At 43.5% G+C, this 24009-nt stretch overlaps 2 protein-coding genes across 5 annotated transcripts in view; one reads left to right on the top strand and one right to left on the bottom strand.

Annotated features, from left to right (window-relative positions):
- Positions 1-12621, bottom strand: part of WDFY2 (WD repeat and FYVE domain containing 2) — a 184720-nt gene extending 172099 nt beyond the window's left edge. The window contains exon 1 of one of the 2 annotated variants that reach the window (XM_045052567.1): positions 12560-12621. In XM_045052567.1, coding sequence (XP_044908502.1) covers positions 12560-12606 — 47 coding nt within the window. In that variant the 5' untranslated portion in view covers positions 12607-12621. Of the gene's footprint in view, positions 1-11691; positions 12137-12559 lie in introns of those variants that run through there. The other variant, XM_045052569.1, reaches the window with a different exon arrangement.
- Positions 12622-12679: 58 nt separating this feature from the next.
- LOC102900676 overlaps positions 12680-24009 on the top strand; it is a 90856-nt gene continuing 79526 nt past the window's right edge. For all 3 annotated transcript variants that reach the window (XM_045052578.1, XM_045052580.1, XM_045052583.1), the window contains exons 1-2: positions 12680-12829; positions 14416-14524. The gene's annotated coding sequence lies outside the window, so the exon portion shown is untranslated. The remainder of the gene's footprint in view (positions 12830-14415; positions 14525-24009) is intronic.

Genomic DNA, 24009 nt, shown 5'->3' on the forward strand with positions numbered 1-24009 from the left:
GAAAACAAATAATTCAATTTAAACAATGGGCCAAAGACCTTAACAGACACCTCACCAACAAGTATCTACAGATGGCAAATAAGCATATGAAAATACACTTCACGTCACGTCATCAGAGAAATGCTCATGAAAGTAACAATGAGATATCACTACATGCCTACCACAATGGCCAAAATCCAGACCACTAACACCACCACATGCTGGTAAGGGTATTCTCATTCACTGCTAGTGAAAATGCAAAATGGTACAGACACTTGGGAAGCCAGTCTGGCAGTTTCTCATAAAACCAAACGTGCGTGTGCCACAACACCCACTGTGCTGCTTGGTATTTATCCACAAAAACCAGCACACGGATGTTTATAGAAGCTTTACTGATAACTACCAAAGCCTGGAGGCAACCAAAATGTCCTTTAGTGGGTGAATGGATAAACTGGTATATCCAGACAATGGTGCTAAAAAGGAATGAGCCAGGAAGACATGAAAAGAAAACTAAAATGCATTACTAAGTGAAAGAAGTCAATCCGGAAAAAGCAAAACTATGGAGACAATACAAAGATCAGTGATTGGGGGAAAGGGGTAGACAGGACGAACAGGCAGAGCATAGAGTATTTTTAGGTCAGTAAAAAGACGGTATTTGGTATTATAATGACGGATATGTCATTATACATCTGTCCAGAGAGTACATAACACCAATAGGGAATCCTAGGTAAACTATGGACTTTGGATGATAATGATGTGTTGGTATAAGTTCATCCTTGGTAAAAATGTAACATTCTGGTGAGTGATGTTCATAATGGGGGAGGCCAGGCATGTGTGAGGGGCAGGGGAATGAAAAAAAAAAAAAGAGAGAGAGAGCAAGGTAGTCCATTTTTGAAACGAAAACTAACAAAAAGTAAAACCAGAGGGGTGGGGAAAAGATCATACCCAGAGAAACAGGGCAACCCACAGACATTATATATATATATACTGATAGACAACCCACACATCCCTCTGGAGACTCCTTGCCTGGGCCTCTTCCTCTCCCTTATACTACTTTGAACCTTTTCAGACTGAGTGAACTCTCTTTTCTCAGCTTTTTTCCTACTCTGTTCAGATAAAGCTCAAAGATCTACATTGTGCACATCTGATACCCACTGTAACCAAATTCTGAACCAATTGAATCCACCCAACCAGCATGCTAATTCAGCTAACCATTCTGATTAAACATAACTAACCCCTCTAATTTAATTTTACCTTATGGAGAAAAAGTATTCATTCTTCAAAACTCTTTAACAATCTAAGGTTTGGAATATAAAGAGAACTTATGAAGCCATTCAAATATAAATTCAAGTGGTACCTGGGTGGCTCAGTTGGTTAAGTGTCCAACTTCAGATCAGGTCATGATCTCATGGTTCGTGGGTTTGAGCCCCACGTCGGGCTCTGTGCTGAAAGCTCGGAGCCTGGAGCCCGCTTCAGATTCTGTCTCCCTCTCTCTCTGCCCCTCTCCCGCTCATGCTCTGTCTCTCCGTCTCTCTGTCTCTCTCTCAAGAATAAACATTCAAAAAAATTTTAAATATAGATATAGATTCAAAAATCAGAACATAATAAGTTAGCCATTTCCAACATCCCTTCTCCCGCAAACTAGATCAACCTCTAAAATATCAACCAGCTGGTATTTTCCAAAGGCCAGAAATGCCAGTGAGCACTAAAACAGGTTACTATAATCCTAACAGCATGGGAAGCTTTTTTCTACTGAGGGTAACTGACTCCAGAAAAATATTAATCCAGATCTGCAAAATAAAAAGCAATAATGTAATCTTACTGGTTTTTTACATTAGAATTTAAATGTATTTAAACTCAAAAATATACATTCCTGTTTTGTATTTACGGCCACAGTCCTTCACATTTGTATAGGACCTGACAGTATATGAAGTATTTTCACATACGGTATGCAAAACTATGAAAACATCAATTTCAGAAGAGGATCAAAGAGGGTTCCCGAACTAGTGTCGTGATGCTTGAGCCCTCTTTGCAGAAGCACGGGCATATAAGGAAAGAATGGAATGAACACTAAAGGAAAAGAAGGATTGATTCAAAGACAAAGAAGGGACGAGGAAGAGTTAGAGGCACAAGACAGTTACTGAAGGATTAGAAAGGCAGCCTGGAGGAAGGAAGGCAAACCCTAACATTCTTTTTTTTTTTTTTTTTTTTTTTTTTTTTTTTTCAACGTTTATTTATTTTTGGGACAGAGAGAGACAGAGCATGAACGGGGGAGGGGCAGAGAGAGAGGGAGACACAGAATCGGAAACAGGCTCCAGGCTCTGAGCCATCAGCCCAGAGCCCGACGCGGGGCTCGAACTCACGGACCGCGAGATCGTGACCTGGCTGAAGTCGGACGCTTAACCGACTGCGCCACCCAGGCGCCCCAACATTCTTGAGGAATGGCTAGATGGGGCACTTTAGAACACCGCACCACTGAACCCTCAGAAGTATCCCACAGGGTAGGTGTTCTTTTAATTCCCATTTTACAGCTGCCAAGGATCATCACACAACCAGTAGGTGGCAGAACTGAGAGTCCAACCCAGCTTGTCCGGACTTGAGCCCCAAGCGCCAACACTGTTAGGAAGCCCCCAGAGAGGGGATAGGGAGGGATAAATGCCACGCCTGATTCACCAATACCTGCCTTTATTTTATACATTTGCTGTGTATAACATCAGGATTCCTTCAAAAGGGCGTCTTCATGTTTAACGTATGTGCATCCTCCCTCTACCCCCACCTAACTTTCTAGAAATATGGGCTTTCTGGGTATCTTTCCATTTCTTCTACCTCTTCTTCTGAATACCCAAAAAGCTCAAACTACTGACTCCACAAGAGGGCAAGTGTCACCTTACAGATTTAGAGGAAGACAGCAAAGCTGCGTCTCGTGTGCCGTCTCCCCATCAGTAGGCAGCAGGGGCAGCGTGGGCATCCCTCTCGTGGCCTTGCCCGGCTGACCCTAACCAGAAGTGGGCAGAGCAAGGGACCTGTAAGAGGAGAATTCGAGGCTTGGCACAGCTACATCTTCCCATTTGTCAAGAGAAGCCAGCAATCTGGAATTTTATGTGGAATCCAGATTTATAAAACTTGGCTACTGATTCAAACTTCCAGAAACATTGCACCAGGTCAACATCTGCCTGAGGGTGAACTCAACCCACTAGCTGCGGGCTTATAAGGCCCAGGCTTTCAGTTGAAGGCAGCTCAGTTAGCATTACATCCCTACTTCCAAATATTCCCCATGCACTACATGGAAGACACAGCCCTTGCCCTCCAGGAGACCGATGGAGACAATGGACACACTGTTTCAGGACAAGATGACAAATGGAAAAAGGAAGAAGCCTGTGGAGGAGCACAGCAGCCAGCAGCCACATAGATCTCCTGATCACTGATTTCCGAGAGGGCAAGTTTGGGCAGTGGCAGTAAAAAAAATGAGAGTAACGTTACCCTTCTACATCTAGAGAAGAAAGACGAGGGCTCTGAAATATATGAAAGTACACAAAGCAAAATTCAATAGCCCTGCCTTTGTGTCTCCAAGGTGACTCTTAAAGTAGGCAAGCCTTAATGGAACCATAGCAGCAGGAAAAGCTTCCCTACTAGAGGCACGGTGGAATCATAAAAAATACAACTGCCTTTTACTCAGCACCATCTATGCTCCCAGTACAACACCAAGTGCTGTGGGAATGTCAGCTCATGTTCACCTCCCAACAATTCCAGGAGCCAATTTACAGATGTGGAAACTGAAACTCTGAAATCCTAAAGTGTGGGAAAGAGCCAATCATCTGAAGCCAAAAAAAGATGCCTGTCCTATTAATTCACTGACCTGGCCAGAGAGACTCAGGCTATTGGCCATCAAGAACAACTCATTGGCTACAATAATTGAAAGTGTAGAACTAGTATTAAAAGGAGCAAAGAGGGGCAGCTGGGTGGCTCAGTTGGTTAAGCCTCCGACTTCAGTTCAGGTCATGATCTCAAAGCTCAGCTCATGAGTTCGAGCCCTGCATCGGGCTCTGTGATGACAGCTCAGAGCCTAAAGCCTGCTTCTGATTCTGTGTCTCCCTCTCTCTCCCCTACTGGCTTGTGCTCTCTCTCTCAAAAATAAATAAACAATAAAAAATTTTTTTTAAAAAGGATGCCATTTTATACTGTTGTTTCGGTGACATGTGTGTATGAGTATTTAGAGTCTTGGATAACAATGCTAAATGTTTTTCTTACTATGACACGTGGCCAAAAAAGTTTCAAAAGCATTACTCTAGACAACTCAGTCCCTGATATGGGGATCAGCAAACTGCCCAGAGCTAAACTCTTCAGTATTTGAAACTAAAAGATTCATCCAGAAGTAGGAATGTAGTGAATCCAGTTTAAGTATCAGGCACCAATACTAATATTTCATCCAGGAATAAACAACCGCTGCCCTCCAAAGGCTCCAGAAAGCACCATTTTACAGATGTCTCGTGCCACATTTTCCCCCTCTGCGCACCTTCCTCCACTCAAGGTTTTAGGGTGATGTGGCTGCAGACACTTTATGCTTGTCTAGTCACTACATGGGCACATCACATAGTCAGTGTCAGAGCTAGGAACTCCTACATGCTCCTTTGCCAGATGGAATGATGCTCCTTTGCCAGAGTTGGAGTGATGAAATGTCCTGGGAAATGCCCAAGGTCAATGCCGGGTACAGCTGAGATCAGGCTCCCAGTCCCAGTTCTTTTCCAAGAATCCTTAAATTAAAGACACATGAGAGCACAAAGCAGAACACCCTGCCAAGAGACAAGCAGATGACTTTGTTTTCTTTTCTGGTCTTATTTGCTGGTTTCTTATACCTCTGAATTAATTTTTACTGATGGCTAAATGCAGCATTTGGCTGAGGCGATCCCCTGTCCTTTAAAAAAAAAAAAAAAAAAAAGTAATGGAATTGCACAAGCAAAGTTATTTTTTCTGTGTCAGGAAATTGTTTAGGTTAATTGTGGCATCTCCTTGGAAGACCTATTGAAATAAAAATAGGGGCCCCTGGGTGGCTCCGTCAGTTAAGCGTCCGACTTTGGGTAGGTCATGATCTCTCAGTTTGTGAGTTCGAGCTCCACATCAGGCTCTGTGCTGACAGCTCACAGCCTGGAGCCTTATTCGAATTCTGCCTCCCTCTCTCCCTCTCTCTCTCTCTGCCCCTCCCCCACTTGTACTCTGTCTCTCTCAAAAATAAATAAAATGTAAAAAAAAAAAAAAAAGAAATAAAAATAAACAAGCATTACCTGCTTTTGAAGTCCTTCTATTCTGAAACCATAGTTAAGAAGAAAACCTTGGCTTGATAGCCACTTTCTTTTCAGGTAAGTATATACTGTATATAATTTAGTTTATTGCTATAGATATCAACAGATCACTACTTGAAATAGTCTTAAATCACAATTCATTTACTGATTTCTAAATGCCACTGTGTTTTAACTTCCCCAAAACTGTTAACTTTTTCATGACATCAAGTTGATTCTCAAAAACAAATAGAAAATGTTTCCCCCTCAAAGCCAAATTCAAAGTGAAAACAGAGCCAGGGAAAGACGCTATGCAAGTAAAAGTAGTATTTCCTTTTTCAGCCTCTTCCAGCTACCAACATCCTATGATTTTTACCTGCTTTTCTTTTTCAAAGTAAGTTTAGTCACACTTGAGGTATAAGACAGTTAGTTGGTCAGGATTTCACAATCCAAGAATCCCTCATTGTAGGAGCGTGAGAATTTTCCACTGCCCCGCAATATCCAGATGAATGTACCCTGATTAAGACCTTTGAGGTCCTGGACAAAATCTGGTTGAACTGCATAAATTAAGTAGGAAATTCAGAACCATCAGGAGCTCTGGGGTCACTGGAGAGCTAAGCCTCCTTAAACAAGCCTTCCCAATAGTGATCTTTTCTTAAAAAGTCAATCTGTATTCTGACCTTTCAAGACACAGAGGCAGCCTGTTTCCAGACAGATCTGCTGGCAAAAAGACTGCCTCATGCTCTGAATTCGGCATAAAGGTCTGATTTTCAACAATCACATGGGGTAAATTCCCATTTGGGGGCCTTGAAACCAGCAATTATTACTGCCAAGTGAGGAGTCTCAAGTGCAGAGTTGAAAGTTTATTAATTTTATGCCATTAAATAGAGACATGACACACTCAAAAATTAGTGTAGATGGGTTCTAATTTTGTCGACTTTAATGACCTCACACCTTCACTCTTAAGAACTCCTCAACCTTCAGAACTATGCTTACACTGCGGGAAAACTTTGATTTGCATTTTCAAAGCTATTTTTTTATGCAAGTGTTATGAAGTACATGGTACATAAAACTCTACTAGGAGCTCAGGTGAACTGAGCCAAGGTGTAAGTATTAGTGAAACAATGGTTTCAACCAGAAATCTGAGACAGCGCGATTTCAGAATGGTAAAAACCAATGATACATCAACCAACAGCATGAGTATTTATAAAATGAAATGAAATTTTAATATATCTTTTCAACAGTCAACTAGTCATGACCACTTAGAATCGAGTAGTTCAGAGTTAAAAAAAAAAAAAAAAAAAAGTCTTAGAGATTTAAAAAAAAAAAAACAAAATCCAACCCATCTCTTGTCCCAGTCCCTCCCAATCCCCATCCCCTGCTACACTGTTCTGGCTGAAAGCAAACTACTAAATTTCTCTCAAGCTCAACTCAAGTATCTTTGCTCTGGAAACTCACCACCTCTTCAGGCTCATTTCATTCCAAACTGGTGATCCGTCAGTCATTTCTAATTCCTTCAATGAACACACACTGCATTATGCTAGGCACTAGGGACCAGATGTCCTAAAAATCTGACTCCTTCACCATTGGGGGGGTTCTGTCTCCCTTAAGGATTATAGAGAACACTGCTAACTGTGCTGCATAAATGAGTCCTGAATAAAGTTAGAATATCAGGTGGTAGTTCCCCCCACAGTCCCCTCATTACCCTCATCCCCTACAGTGTCCCCTCCCCACAGAGCGTCCTCTCCGACACGCCACCACCACACCCTCAGATCTTTTTATCCAGAAAATAATTTCAAATTCTTGTCCCCAAAGGTTTTAGAAAGTTCCACTCATAGTGACTCCTTTGGAGAAACCAATTTTCCAGATTCCTCAAATCACTCAGAGCTAAGTTCTGAATTCAAGCTGACTGGCTCCTGAATCTACACTCTTAACCAGTCCATTCGAGTGCTTCTCAGTGAATGGGAGTTTTCTTTTCCCCCTCTACCTACAATGCTCTTTCCTCTACCCTCACTTTTCCACATGAACTCCTACTCATCCTACAAGACCCATCCGCAGGAGCACTCCTTTTTTCTAACCACCACAAGCAGAGGAGATTCTGTGGCAAACACAGAGGACACTGTACCTATCTTCGGCACATTTCCTAATACAGAGATAAAAAACGGGACCCCCCTCCCCCGTCCCTAACCCACCGCAAAGGTACAGACTCCTAGGGAAAGAACAGCTTCCTATAACAGCCCAATAGCAACTACCTAGAGTTACTAAAACTCTCTATATGAATGCCAAAATTGTTGACTTGTGTTAAAATACGCATATAAAGAAACCTACAAACATAAAAGTCTAGATGGGGCTGGGTCCCACCCGGAGAGAGGTCTCTCCTGGCCTTCATCATTGAAGAAGAGGCTGTGTGACCAGACAAGGGAGCCCCTGGTAAGCTGCAGGCTACATGAGTGTTAACCAACATGGAGCTAAGATGCCTTGTAGGAAGCTCCGAAGCAAGGAATGTTAAAATGGCATCTACTCAGAAAAGATAGTTCAGAAAGCAGCTGACTCACGAGGAACCCAAAGTACCAAAGGTAGCTAAGTCCCCCAGACATAGAATCCGGCTATTCTCAAAGCAAAGATAGACCCAGAAATGGCCAGTGAGTTCCAAGAACAGGTCCTATGTTATGACAGCCCCACAAATCTAAACTTGAAAATCAGATTGTTTATATATTTCTTATATTCCTTCCTTGGTATCCAGGAAAGTTCCAGACTGTTCTAACTGTGCTAAGATGAACGGAGGGTGAGGGTTTTTATCAAAAAAACTGCAGATTTGGCCTGAAGATTAGAATACTATCAGCCCACTACTGACAGCAGCAGTAGCATGAACATGGTAATGCAATGCAAGTGAAAGAATCCTCCAAAAGAAGGTAAAATGCAGGGACAATAAGGGCTGTGGAGTCCAGCCACTCTTTCCCACCTGAAAATTCTCCTTTCAGTACTAAATCTTAGAGGCTGTGGTTTTGTTTTATTATCTTCTAAAACTTACCCCCCACTGAATTGTATCTGCAAACGATCTTGCCATTTCACCCAATGGAGTCTGCACGTGTGTTTGGAACACAACAGAAACTTAAATGTTTGTTGATGGAATGAATGAAGCAACGCGTGGACTTCCAGAGTTTTAAGGTATCCTAAAGACCATCCATCCAGTGCAATCCTTTTCCCACAAGTGTACATTCGTCCACACAGGGCTTTCATAGGTTGTCATAAAAGTCATTCGATAAATATCAACTAAGTGCCAACAACAGTTAAGACGCTATGCTCTCAGGAACAACAATCAAAATGTTATCAGTCACTGATACACAGCAAATGTCTGGGGGCCTTCCATGGATCAGGCAATTTGCTAGGCCGTAAAGATACTACAACGAGTAAGACACACATAGCACCTTAGGGAAACTATGGAGAAGATGAAGGGACCATAAGTATCTACGATACTGTTTAAAATAGAAAATGTTAAGTGTTTTCAAAGGTTAGATAAGGGCTATCTGGAGTCATAGGTCAAAAGGGAAACCAGGTTTCAAAAAATTTCCAGGACACGGCCATTCAGGACACAACATTATTTGTGGTTTAACCTTACAGTTCAGGAATGAAAACTATTAGTTTCTAGCTAAAGCAGAATAGCTAAAGGAAATGGCTTTGTAGGTTTTGATGAAAATCAATATTCTATCTTCATAACTTCAGCATTATGTCAAATGGCACTGACAGTGGATTCTGGAAAGAATACAGATCAATTCTCTTCTAATGAAAACAATAATCAAAACTGAGCTCTAAATAACAAAGTTATTGTCACCCATGAGCACAGAAACACAGGTTTGTCAATCTGAATATTAATAAAACACACGTAAAGAATAATTCTGGACTGGGGCGCCTGGGTGGCTCGGTCGGTTAAGCGTCCGACTTCGGCTCAGGTCATGATCTCACGGTCTGTGAGTTCGAGCCCCGCGTCGGGCTCTGTGCTGACAGCTCAGAGCCTGGAGCCTGTTTCAGATTCTGTGTCTCCCTCTCTCTCTGACCCTCCCCTGTTCATGCTCTGTCTCTCTCTGTCTCAAAAATAAATAAATGTTAAAAAAAAAAAGTAAAAAAAAATAAAAGAAAGAATAATTCTGGACTTACAGGTGGGCCTTATTTATTTAGCAGTAACCCTATAATAATAATTCCTATGATTTACCCTATAAACTAAAACATAAAAATTAAGCTACTATATAGCTACACATCACATTTCTTTTGACCTATCCTGAAATGAAATTTATCTTTCAGTTTCTCTCATATATGCTACTTTAGTTCTTCTAAATACCTTGAAATGCATCCCACTAACCCTGTTCCCTTCAAGATAACACACTAACATGGGAAGCAGAAGCCTGAGGACTAGGCCTGCTCACCAGGTTGGGCAGGTAAATTCTCTGGCCTAAATCTTCCCATCCATAAAATGAAGCTGTTAGAGCAAATAACCTCCAAGATCCCTTTGAACTCTTAAAAACAGTAACAAAATCAAAAACTGAAAACTTACCTCCACTGCCAAACTATCAATCAAAGCAAAAAGTTTTAAAACTAATATCAAAGGAATAGGGGCGCCTGGGTGGCTCAGTCAGTCGGTTGAGCGTCCGACTTCGGCTCAGGTCATGATCTCACGGTCTGTGAGTTCGAGCCCTGCATCGAGCTCAGAGCCTGGAGCCTGCTTCGGATTCTGTGTCTCCCTCTCTCTCTTCCCCTCCCCTGCTCATGCTCTGTCTCTCTCTGTCTCAAAAATAAATAAAAACGTTAAAAAATTTTTTTTTAAAAACTAATATCAAAGGAACTTAGGTTTAACCAACTTTTTTCCTTCTTTTACTTGATTCAACAAACTTATTCATGAATTTCCTACAGCAATTAGGTTGAGCAGTTCTTCATCCATAGCCGTCATAAACTGGAAAATGATGTCAATATATTCCTTTAAAAACAATTCTGCAACAAAAAATTTCTAGGTCCAGAAGCAATCTCCTTAATAGAATTTTGCCTCTATCCAAAAATTAAACCCTCATAAACTTCTTTGTGAATGTCAAAAGGTTTTTAATCCACGTACTCCACTTCAGAATGTATTTATTCTGTTCAATGCAGACTGCTCGCCTTGGTGTATGTTTACAATTTTTCCCATTAGATCCACATAGGAAATGAATGGAACACCTTTTGTATGGAGTATGATGTAGACAAGTACGTGTCATTAATATACTCATCCTAGTTATATTGAGGAACCTATCATATGAATAGATCTATCAGGCAAATATTTTTGAGACCGTACTGTATGCAAAGTGCTGAAATGACTATAAAGACAGTAACCAATACTGTTGCTTTACCCCTGCCTCCAACTGTAATTGTACTGGTCACCAAGAAAACAATTCTCTACCTCAACATAAGAAAATCTAAAAAAAAAAAAAAAAAAAAAAAAAAATTCACCTAACTACCGTTTTAAGGAAAAGCCCCTTGTCATATACCTCTATAGTGTCACATTTTTTAGAATGCTAGTTGGTATTATCGAAGCAATACTTCCAGATAAATACCATAATTACTATAGTCGGGCAGCATTCCTGTGGAAATCAGCTCCATCAGCCTAATTTTGGCATATTAAATGAATTAAGTTAAAGCGAAAATGCTATTGTCTGAAAAACAAGAGAAAATATTAAAGGCAGAACAACTGGCTCCACTTCTGCAAATTAAGCAAAATTAGGCAAAAAGAAAGGAAGCAGGCAAAGGGAAGGAACTCAAGAGCTATTTGCAGCATGGTCCCTTGCAAGTTAGTTCTAGGCGCTTCCCCTTGAGCTCGAAGAAATAAGGAGACCAAAGAAGAGAAGGCACCTCTCCTTTCGTTCAGAAGCCCAAAGTTATACTCTTTTCACAACTTGCAATATTCATTGAGTTCAGTGTAAGATGTATGGGAGATCTGGATTCAGTGGGACTGTCCGGGAGAAGGGAGTGGCATTTACTTTCTCAGTCTGGAGCCCTTAAGAACTGTATCAGAGTACTCAAAAACCCTTAGTTATCTAGCAAAGGCTCTCGGAGCATCCTCCCCACGCACACTCCTGAAGGGCTGGGCGGCTCCTCCCTCTCCCCCTTCTGTCCTTAGGGCTGGACCAAGGTCCAGTGGCCGGCGCACCGTTAGTCCAAGGGCCACCCTGGCCCGGCCTGCGCCACCAGCCCCGGGCAAGGCCAGAGCGCAAGCCGCTGTCTGGTCTCCGCTTCCCAGAGCCACGCAGCGGCGGCGGCGCGCAGCTGGACACCAGCATCACCAGGATGCCCATTATAATAAAAACTTGGGGGAGTATGTCTACACTTGCACCGATGTGAAGGCACAGCCCGGGACGCGGGCTCCGGGACCGCCGGCCCGTCCCGCCCCTCCTAGCGGCCGAGGGGCGGCGGTCCGTACCTGTCCTCCGAGACGCTGATGACGCCCTCCTCCTTGGGCACGATCACGGCCATATTCACCACCTCCTGGGACCCCTCGACCCGCTGCAGCAGGATGGGCTTGCGGGTCAGCGGCTTGGGCTGGATCTCCGCCGCCATCGGAGGAGGGGGCGCGCCGGGCGCCGCCGCCGCCAACCGCACCGCGGAGCTGGGCTGAGGAGACCGCTCAGGCACGGGCACAAGCTGAGACAGGGACTCTGGTTGGCCGGAGCGGGACGCCGGGGACCAGCGATCATAGCCTGGCCGCGCTCCGGGAACGACTCCGCGCTCCCGGCTTCGGGCAACGAAACCACCACGACCCGGGTTGCAAGCCGGCGCCACCACCGGAGGAGGGGGCGGAGAGCTGGGGGGCGGAGCCGGTAGGGGGCGGGGCCTGCCGCAGGGGGTGGCCGCTGGTGGGCGCGAGGGCGGCGGCACTTCCGGAAGCGTGGTGGAGGAGGTGAGGAAACCTAAAAAAGGAGGCGGGACGTTGGCGGCCCAATACGCGTGCGCCAGCCCACCAGCCCATTTCCGCCCCGCCCCTACTGAATTCCCGAAGCCTCGCAGCACCGCCCCTGGAACGCATGCGCCTTCCATTATCTGCGGTCTCCTAGACTCGCCGCCTTCCACCTCCAATCTGTAATCCCCTCCCTTTCTAATCTCCCGTGAACGCGCGTGTAAACCCCCCGGGAACGCGCTTGCCAGAGGCCCCGCCCCCTCCAAAATTTATAAAAAGGGGGCGGAGTGGAGCGGGGAAAAGTGGGCCTGGACGAGGCCGGAAAGAGAAGAAGCTTGCAGGAAGGAAAGAAGCTGAACTAGTTGGGACGTGACTGGGCGTACGTAAGGGTTACCTGTTCTGAGCTTCCATAACAATGAGCCTACCGCGACGGGAGGCCATTTACTGCTCCCAGCATGCACCAGGCCCAGGCTGCCGAGTGGCAGCCCAAGGGCTCCTGGGAGTTGTAGTTTTTCGGAGCCTCGTCTCCCTTCTGGAATAACCTATTGCCCACTTCTCAGCGCTCCTGGACTGGGGAGCCCGGCACCGACCCAGGCAATTAACTGAGTCGCGGCCCGGACTGATCTCTATGGAGGAAATTGAAGAGCATCCCAGGGCTGAGCAGGTGGTTAAGATTGTTTCCTATAATAGTAGAGCCCGAGGGTGGGGAAAGAAGAGAATCTCTCGTATACGCATTTTTGAGGGAGTTTAGAGATCATCTGCAGTATCATCTAACTGGTTTTTCTTAAATGACTAAGTTACTAGCCCAAGATTACTTTAGCTCCCAGTTAGGGCTGTGCCCCCACCACACCCCCGGACTTGAACCCAGTCTCCCTCTCCTACTCCTGGCCCTGTCTTCTTTCCATTCGCCAGTAATTCAGCCTTTCTGGCTTGCTCCAGAGACAATGGAGAGAGTTACTGTGATTATTGAATGAATGTTAGGTGCCTGGCACAGGGCCTGGCATGTGGGGTCGTTCATTATTTGATGACCCTACTAAGCCCTCCCAGAGTTAACAAACTAGCTGAAGAGTGGTCATGTGGTGTGACTGGGCTAGCAAGGGCTCTGGAGGTTAGAAAAATAATATGGTAGAGCAGGGCAAAGAAATGACAGGCCTCGTAGAACTGCATTTCTTATGCAGGTTTTTGGCAGCCAAGGACCTGTCTCAAAGCACACAGTACAACTCTTTACCGCCTCCCATCTTTGCAGAAATTCTGTAAGGCACTAGAAAATGAGACAGGTATTTTCCAGTTTGGGGACCTGGAACAAGGCATTCCACTTCTCTGAGCCTCAGGTTCCCAATCTATTAAGTGGAAGATAATAATACCTACCTTGGGTGTTATGTGAGAGCTACAAAAGACATATTTTAAGTGCCTTCATGCACAATAGGTCCTTCAGGGTTCCAGGTATTAGGACATGGACATATTTGGGGGACCATTATTCAGCCTACCACAATGGTTTTAAATACTATTCTTATGCTCCTCAACTCCAAACTCATATATCTAATGCCACTCCACTTTGTCAATTAACCATTTAATAGGTGTTTCAAGCATTCCCAAATAGTATCTTCAAATCTACCACACCACTCACCCAATGGTTAAAAACTGAGTTCCTAAGAGTCATCCTTGATTCTTCTCTTTTCCTCACAACTCCTTTCCAAACCATAAACTCATCAGCTCTGCCTCCAGAGTAGGTCTTGAATTTTCCCACTTATATCACCTCTACCCCAGTCCGAGTCACCATATGCTCTGGCCTCTACTATCAAAGTAACCTACCTGCTTTCCCTGCTTCTTCTCTTGAACCCTTCCCTCACCCACCCCAAACTCTTTTCATCTATTTAATCTATTTTTATCACAGTGACCAAAGGATTGTGTTTTAAAACATAAGCCAGATCACATTACTCCTCTGCTTTAAGTCTGTCAGTGGCTTACCATTGCATTTGGGATAATGCTTCTCCAACCTCACCTCTCCTCCTGTTCGATACTCTCTAAGCCCTGGCTTAGAAAATCCCAGAAACACCAACCTTCTTCCTGATGGTGTCCTTTGCAGTGGGATACTTGCTTCTCACCACTGAGGCTTCAGTCTAAAGAGTGTTACCCTCCCACCTCTAACATACCCCACCTCCTTATAACACTCACTGTCATATCATGCTGTTTTGTTTTCCAGTCCTCACTTCTGCCCCAAATAATCTTTGTTTCTTATTTATTTCTTAGTTCTCCATCTTCTAGAAGAGAAGCACCAGGAGAAAAAGGACATTACCTGCCTGTTCATCATTGTATTCCCAGCCCCCAGAATCATAGCTGGCCCATTAGGAGGAATGCTGTAAGTATTTGTCAAATGATTGAGTAGAAAGAAAGACAGGCAAGTCTGAATTTAACTCTTTTCCATTAGAGTGTAATGGAAACACTGGAATCTGGACCTTACCCTAATTCCTGGGATGGGATGATCCTTGGGAGAATACACAAAACAGGCAGATGGTAATACCAATATGGTAAAGCCAACAGGTGAGTAATTGGTATCCAAGAGAAAGGCTTAGTATGCAATTTCTCCTTCTCTTCCTGGTAGCAGGTACAAGGGTCTCCTCAGCAGCAAGGTTCTGTGGCATTGAAGCCCAGCTGCCCATCAGAATGCCTTGGGAGCTTTTTGAAAATGCAGAGCCCTGGACCCTATCCCTGAACAACTGGATTTGGTTTTCTAGGAGCTTGGTCTGAGAATATGAATTTTTATAAAGTTTCAGGTGATTCTAAAGCAGGTGATCCTTGTTTCTAGTCTAGTCTGGGAAGCCAGATCTAGGAATCCAACGGAAGGGTGCAGGAAAAGTGATGAGTGGTACAGAGGGCTGGGCCTCCAACTATGGGGCACATCTCCCCCTCCCTTTTCTTCCCCAGCATGAGAGACTAGACAGGCTGCTTGTTCTTCCACTGGTAACATCTGTTGTTTCTGATCAGACTAATGCCTTTTTGTATGTGCAGTCCATTGAGTAACAGAACACTCACTGCCTGTGACTTTTTGCCCTACTCACCTGTGCCAGAATCAAGCACGAGGCTTTTGCAAAGCTTTCCCCTTAATCTTCCTCTCACTCCTCTCTGGTCTGGGCAGGCTTGAGCTAACAGTAGGTTTTCATGTATACAAAGGTATTAAGTAAGGTTCATCTAGGTATCTATATCTGTATCTACATATTTTTTAAATAGACTTTTTTTTTTTAAGAGCAGTCTTAGGTTCACAGTAAAATTGACTGGAAAGTACAGAGAGTTCCTATATACCCCCTGCCCCCACACATGGATAGTTTTCCCCTTGATCCACATCTCCCACCAGACTGGTACATTTGTAACAATCAGTGAACCTGCACTGATACATCTTTACCACCCGAAGTCCATTGTTTTCCCTAGGGTTCACTCTTTGAGTTGTGAGTTCTATGTGTTTAGACAAATGTATAATGACATGTATCCATGATAATAATACCATATAGAATAATTACACTGCCCTAAAAATCCTCTGTGTTCTGCCTATTTGTCCCTCTCTCCCAGGCCCCTGGCAATTACCGATCTTTTTATTGTTCCCATAGTTTTGCCTTTTCCAGAATGTCATATCGTTGGGATTACACAGGGTGTAGACTTTTCAGATTGGCTTCTTTCATTTAGTAACATGCTTTTAAGTGTCACCCATGCCCTTTCATGGATTGATAGCTCATTTGTTTGTAGTGCTGAGTAATATTCCATTGTCTGTAGGTATCATTGTTTTGTTTATCCATTCACCTGCTGAAGGCCATCTTGGATATTCCCACTTTTCCGCAATTTTAGATAAAGCTGCTATAAATATCTGTGTTCAGGTTTTTGTGTGGACATAAGTTTCCAATTCCTTTGGGTAAATACCAAAGAGCCCATTTGTTGGATTGTATGGGGAAGAGTATGTTTATTTCTGTAAGAAACTGCCAATCTGTCTTCTAAAGTGGCTGCGCCATTATGAATTCCCACCAGTTAGGTTCATCTATATTTCAGAGGAAATGAATTCTGGAATTTTCTGAAGAGGAACTAGGAAGGCAGGGTAGGATGAAGTAAGAATAGAAACCAGCCTTAGGGAAATGGTGACAAGGTGAAATAGTGGCAGAAAAAAAGAGAAGGAGGAAGGGGGTTTATGTTTCTGTTCCTTCTTTGCTTTGTCTTTATTAATAATATTCATGCCACTGCAGACCCACCCATACCCTAAGCCCTGGATTGAGCTGAAGTGAGAGGCAGGGACTGTGACTGATGATCTGCCCCTAAGCAAACCAAGAGCAGAGGAATCTCAAGTACATTTTGTCAAGAAGAAGTGGGTATACTATTCCTAGAACAAAGTAGCTCTCAAAAAAATGTTTGTTGGATGCAGGCATAAATGAAAACATAAATTCCTCAGTTTACCATTCAAATGTCTTAAATCTATTAGAATCCTTGGTTCAGCTTCAGGAAACTCAGACCTGCTCACAATTCCATAGACACTATCTTCCCTCATTCTTTCTTCTAGAAAATTGGTGCCTGCTGTGTTCCAGGGAATAAGCTAGGTACTAAATATGACTCTTGTGAATTTAAGGATAGAGCTCAATTTGACCCATGTCTTGATTTCATTATTGGAGGGCCACTGGCTCTGAGCACAGTGAACAGGTAGAGGAGCTGGTGTGAGAAGCTTTTGGTTTTAAAGTAAAGGTCAGGGCTATGCTCAGGTTCTGCCGATGTAGTTGGTTCTGCTCTAAATCTTTTTCACAAATAATGTTAAATAGAATGTATGAAGGAATTAAATGGGACCTGTGAGGAATGAATGTTATCCATACAAAATAATGAGATGGGAGGAGGGGTGAAATATATTGCCATCTAGGCAAAATGATTAATCCATGTGGAAGGAATCGGTCTCTAACTCCCATACATAACTACAGTTACTTTACTGAGGAATGGACATTTTGTATTTTGTGGCAACTTTGGGGGGATACCACATTTTTTTCTACCTGTGCCTGTTTTGGGTTCCATTTTCCACCTAAAATTATATACACGAGGGAAATAAATGATTCTGTAAACAAAGAATGAGATCATCTGTATCTCAAAGACCTTGATGGAAGGGCATGGTTAATGACCAAAATTCTAATGTTGTCACTGGAGTCCTGGCAGAATTGTATCTGACACTCTTTGGCTATCTGATGATACTTTTAAAAGTTTCTCATACACTTCAAGGATCAACACAATGCAGCCATCTTCCAGACGAGCCACCTGTAGTATATGCTTAGGCCTCATTGACATGGTTTTAGGAAAAGCATTTCCCCATCCTCAGAATCTATACCATAAGCCCTTTTTAAGCGGAGACAGCTTTCCTCTTCTGTTGAACTACCCCCTGGTATCAAGCCCAGTGCAAAGCATGAAGAGGGAGCTCAGTAATGACAAGGAAGTAGAAAGATTAATTGAATCTTAATGTCTTTGCAGAACAGCTTCTGGTAAAATGGATCCTAGAAGCATGTTTTTCCTATCAACACAATTTACATGGCAGCTAATACTGGAGGCCAGAGAGATCGGGACAAGGGTTTGTTACCAAAGGTGCCTCCTCTTGAGTAAAATTAGTTGGAATCAGATAAGATACCATGGGGAAAGGGCTTTTGTGCTAACCAAATCAACATTAGCCTTTCTCTTGAACTGCCTTTCTGTTTCAGTGGAAGGGAGAAACCAAAAAAAACCTCAAGCAATAGGGGAAAAAGGGGAAAAGACTGTATTGACAAATAAATAAAATGAGTAAAGAGGGAGGATAGAACAAATTCAAAGTCCTGAAAAGAAACAGAAAGAGGCCAAGATATTAATGATAGCTCTAACAGTATAACCCAAACTTTGATCACTACGTTAAATCCCTTGAAGTGTTCTGTGGGCTTCTCAAACATACATTTTTATTTCCAGGATATGAAATCCTAAAGAATCTATAGCCTTTATCGTCTGTTCACAGATTAAGTATTTTCAAAAAGCTGATTCTCTTTTGAGGTTGGTGCAAAACGGAGCTAAAAGCTGCACCCCTGAGTGGAATGATGAACACCGTGACAATGTGGTGCCGTTCTGCCACTGGCCTCACTGCCCCCGCCTTGCTCTCTCCAAGCCATCCTTCTCATTGCTGCTAGAGCATTCTTTCTAAAACTCATTTTACTCCCTAGCATAGCCTACACCCTCTAAGAGCTTTCTGTGTCTCTAGAATTGAAACTAGACTCATCACCTGGCTCATGCCTACCTCTACAATCCATTTCCCACTTTCTACCCCCTCAACCTCACCTCCAGTGACACTGCATCAGGTAAAATGCTTTTAGTTGTGAGTAACATGAAATTCTACTTGATCTTTTAAACCACGAAGGGAATACCAGCTTCCACTTACCTGGTCAGAGGTGGGTCAGCTCATTGGCTCCATTTCTGTGGCATCCCCCCACTCTATGCGACATCCTTATCCACTGGTTGGCTCTCCTGGAGGTAGCAAAATAGAAACCAGTAGCTCTCAGGTTGACATGCTTTCTCTTCCATGTGAATGCATCTCTTCTCCTAACCATCAAACCAAAATCCTGGACTTCTTTCTGTTTGGACATATCCAGCCCTGACCTAACATCTCTGAGGAATGCCATGGCTGATTTGCTTAGGCTTGGATGACACACTTCTCTGAGAACCAGCTACAACAAAAGAATGGATTCCACTGACTGCCTAAGGCCGATCAAGACCCATCCTTGGAGCTGGGAATAAGGTCCATTATATTCAACCCGTGGCTGGGAAATGTGGAGGGAAGGAGAGAACGGATGCAGAATAAGCATCTTCAGAATCCAAATTACTTATGACTCTCTAGGCCTTTCATCCCATGGTATAGCTCTCTTTTCTCTTTCTGAGATATTCTTTCCCCATTTGATCTGTCTGGCAAACTCCTACTCTGCTCTCAACTCCAGACGAAGCATTTCACCCTCTGTAAGATCTTTCAGGCTCCCTCTTCCCAAACAGTGGATTAAGTCCTTCTGTGTACCATTCTTATACCCAGTACAAACTAAATTTATTGCCTTACTCGTTGCTCATGGATTCTTTGTTTGATAGATTTATCTCCCCCCAATAGACAGTTAAGTTCTTGAGTACAGAAACCCTCTTTTTTGTAATCCTTACTTTTGACATTTATAAAATGACCAGAGCATATATGAGTATCCTTTAAATAAATTCTGAGTTTTGTTAATTCTACTAGAGATTGATCACCACCTGTTGATGACCTACTTACGTGCTCTGTGTGGAGGTGTGACCTCCTCTGATGTCTAACCTCAAGAAAGAGACAGATCCTCAAAAAAAGTAAATGGAGCCAGGAGCAAAAGAAACAGAAGGCGAATTGCCTGAGTCACTCTGGTTCTTGGCCTTCTTGGTCCTGGTTGAGAGGCAATGTAAAGGTCCTTGAGTGTCCAAGTCATTATTAGTTTCCAAAAGCACCCTCCAACTATGAAGGCAGTTCAGGCACCAGACAACAGGCTTTCCTATATGAACCTCAAGCTGGAAACCTGGCCAACCAGATTACCTACTTCCATGTTATGTTCCATGCTGTGATAATTTTATTATTCCTAACCAAAAAAGGGAAAGCTTGCTCTAAATAGTATTTCCTTTCACCTTACAGCTCCAAAAAAAGAATACCATCTTTTACCTTTCCTCAACTCCTAGTATCTCTAAGGGGTGGAGTAAAGAATTGAACATTTCCAAAAAAGGAAGTGGAATGATCGTCCTTATCAGCAATTGTTTTTAACACACTTAGTTTTGGTAGGGCACAAACACGTGTCACTGAGAAACATAAGAAGGCCTTGCAAAATTTCAGGGTAGCTAATAATGAATTCACAAATGATAAGTGGTCTGCAAATAATAACATTGATTATAGTAATGCAAGTATTCTGGAGGACCCTGGGATTCAAAAATGAAAAGACATTTGCTGTAGTAGATGCCAGTATCTGTCATTAGAGTCATAAAAGCAGCAGAAGAGAGGCTCTGTGACCTAAGTGAAGTCACATATAAATGTAACAGCTAGAGACCATGAATAAGTATATGATAGTGTAGTATAAATTATACATCTGTGATAGCACTGCGGCAACATTATTTGACTGATTACTGAGGGAGTGATCAGTATGGAATGATATTAGTCAGGAAAGGCTCTTGAAGGGGTGAGTCACGGGTTTTCGAACAAGAGGCTGACATGATGTAGTTGGCACTCAAAAAATATTGTCTTAGCAACTCTGTAGAGAATGAACTGAGATGGGAAAGCACAAATCAGGGAGACCAGGTAGGAGGCGGTAATGCAAACGAGGTGATGGGCGCCTGGACTGCCGTGTGGGCTGTGAAATAGAGTTGGAATGGCTTAGAGAAGGCGATGCAGTAGGTTGCATAATAGCGTGGGCCTTGCAGACAAAACTGATTTGGGCACCCATCCTGGCTCCACTGACTGGCTGTGTTACTTGGGTAACTAACCTACCTGCTCTGGGTCTGTTCCTTTATCTGGAAAATGCACTTGCGGGTGCTTGTTGTTTTTGCTGTCCAGTATTTGAACGTCCTTCCTAAGCAAATCTGAGTGAATCCCAATGTAGGGGGAAGACACGCAGGGGAACCTGCTTCTCCCACCAGGCCCTTGCATCTAGGGCATCGATCGGCACATGCTCTGAGTAGGACCAGTTGGTGCCCACCCGCCTGTCTGTCTATACTGCAGAATAGTGATGCAAAGACACTGCAGTCAGTGTGAGAATCTTTGAGCTCTCTCTGCTGAGATTAGAATCCAGAGATTAGAATCCAGAATCTAACGGCTGGCTCAGTCGTTAGAGCATGTGACTTTTTTTTTTAAATTTTTTTTTTAATGTTTATTTATTTTCGAGAGAGAGAAACAGAGCATGAGCAGGGAAGGGGCAGAGAGAGAGGGAGACACAGAATCGGAAGCAGGCTCCAGGCTTCGAGCTGTCAGCACAGAGCCCGACGCGGGGCTCGAACTCATGAGCCACGAGATCACGACCTGAGCCGAAGTTGGACGCTCAACCGACTGAGCCACCCAGGCGCCCCTAAAGCATGTGACTCTTGACTCACAGTGGGCATGGAGCTTACTTTAAGAAAAGAAGAAGAATCCAGAGACATGGTGGAACACGTCCTCAGAAATTGTTACTGAAGTAGGATCTCAGTTTCATGCTCTGCTTCTTCCCTTGGCTCTGCCCTGAACCCAGTCCTCTACCTTCCTATGGGCTGTGTGAGTTGCCCACCACCTCTCCAGTTAATTCCTCTTCTGTTTAAGTTACCTGCCATTTGCTCTCAAGAACCCTGACTAGAACATGACCTCATAGGACCATTTTGAGGATTCAATAAGACGATGTATATAAGGCCTTTAGCCCAGTACTTGTCATGGGTAAACACTTACTGAATCATTGATCTGAGAAACAACAAAGAAAATGACAGAATAGTGACAGACTTGGATACTTGGTTAGTTGTGGGAGAAGAATAAAAAGGAAGAATGGGGAAGGTAACACTAAGTTTACAAACCTGTCTTCCACAGCCTTATTCTACCTCAAACAAGAATCTAGAAGCCAACAGAAGGATGGTTAGGCGTTAATGGCGAAATACTGACCTCTCAGCATGTCGACTGAGAACAAGGTAGTTCTCACATGACAAAGTCTAAACTTGTCAGCCTGGCCCGTAAGGCACTTCATAACCCTGTTCAAACCTGCCTTTCCAGCCCTGAAGCTTGCCACTCCCCAAGAAGCATCTGACGCCATACTCAAATCACGCTGCTTGGTGTCCCAAGAACACATCGTGTTATTCTGAGCTCTGCTGCCTCTCACACTCTACCCTCTTTGCCTGAAATGTCCTTCTCATCCTCCTTCAACTTCAACTCATTTAGGACTTGGGTTGCATCTCTTACCCTCAATGAAGCCCTTCCCTAACTCCTTCCAGGCAATGTTACATTTTATTCTGAAGTGCTCTTTTTTAAAAAAACGAAATTCTTTTCCATCATTTTTTAAGTTTATTTATCTTCGAAAGAGAGAGAGGGAGGGCACGCGAGCAGGGGAGGGGCAGAGAGAGAGAGAGAGGAGACAGAGAATCCCGAGCAGGCTCCCACACTGTCAGTACAGAGCCAGATGCGGGGCTTGAACCCACAAACCACGTGATCATGACCCAAGCCGAAACCAAGAGTAGGATGCTTAACTGACTGAGCCACCCAGATGCCCCTAAAGTGCACTTTGTGTCTCTCTCCTTCACTCCCTTGGGTGGCCCCAGGCCCCACGGACTGTGGTTTGGCCCTCCTTGTATCACCATTGCCTGACATTGTCTGGGTGCAGCCAGTACTTCACAGGCTCATTGTTGAACAGCCAGAACGTTCCTTTATAATTTGGTTAGAGATAAAAGGGTATGTGTCTGAGACAACGTGATTCGACAATCCACAGACAAAAGTCAGTTTTGTTCATTATGTGTTTATGTATTAAGTAACAAATACAAGTCCTTTTAACTTCCCAGGTCCCGAAGGGCAGAGTTCTGTGTTAACTCACTTTGTACCCATTGGGTTTTACCCTAACCAGCAGGACAAAGGACTTGGAATCCTTTTTAGGTGTTGCTTTGATGTAACCAAAGCAGTGTTGCTCCTATGCTGAAGAAGCTGTGGTTGGAGACCCTGAGAGTAAGAGGCCAGCCCAGCAACCTTGGTCAGGTTTTTCTGTACTTTGAAGCCCTGATACCTGTGACTTACCCAACTCATCTTTCCTGAATAGGAACGCTAATGAAAATGATTATTTCCATTTGCAGTTCCCCAAGTTAGCTTAAGCACACGTTTCCAGAGAAACATAGCCATGAGGCCAAAATTTAGTTTTATCTTCCATTGCCCTCAGAAATTATTCTTCTTTATCTCCTAAAGACATTTTAAGAGATTTCACTTTTTTTTTTTAATGTTTATTTATTTTTGAGAGAGAGAGCGTGCACAAGCAGGGGAGGGACAGAGAGAGGGGGAGACACAGAATCTGAAGCAGGCTCCAGGCTCCGAGCTGTCAGCACAGAGGCCCATTGTGGGGTTCGAACTCACGAACTGTGAGATCATGACCTGAGCCGAAGTCGGATGCTTAACCGACTGAGCCACCCAGGCGCCCCAAGTGATTTCACTTTTAATTTAATTTTTAAATAAATAATACATTCTGTGGTTCAAAATTCAAAAGTATACAGTGCAAAGTGTGTCCCATCACCTTGCACCCTGGCCATCTGGCTTCTCTCCCTGTGGGCAACCACAATTATTGCTTTCTCATGCTTTCTTCCCAAGATATTTTATGCACAGAAGGAAATATTTTTCAATTTCCTACTATGTGTTACAGAAAAGTTAAATTAGCACACATTGTTCTGCATCTTACCTTTTAGTCACTAAATGATATATCTTACAGGTCTTCTCGTATCAGTACATATCATTGCCTACATTTTTTCCTGGCCTTTAGGGTTTCTCCCCCCAATCCTTTCTATTTTATGAACAATTCAGCAGCTCTTTTAAACCTCCTTTCAAGGAGCGCCTGGGGGGCTCAGTCGGTTAAGCGTCCCACTCTTGGTTTCAGCATAGGTCGTGATTTCACAGCTCATGATTTCGAGCCCCATGTCAGGCTCTGCGCTGTCAGCACAGAACCTGCTTGAGATTTCTTTCTTTCCTTCTCTCTCTCTCAATAAATAAATAAACACAAAAAATTTTAAATAAATAAATTTCCTTTCAGACTTCCTAACCAGTCTCTGCCTTCTTTATTCTCAAAAAATGCTGTCTCTCTTAACTCACAGAGGAAACAGAAACCATTAGATAAAGATGCTCTCAAT

Source organism: Felis catus, chromosome A1 (assembly GCF_018350175.1).
Source record: "Felis catus isolate Fca126 chromosome A1, F.catus_Fca126_mat1.0, whole genome shotgun sequence".
NCBI lineage: Eukaryota > Metazoa > Chordata > Mammalia > Carnivora > Felidae > Felis > Felis catus.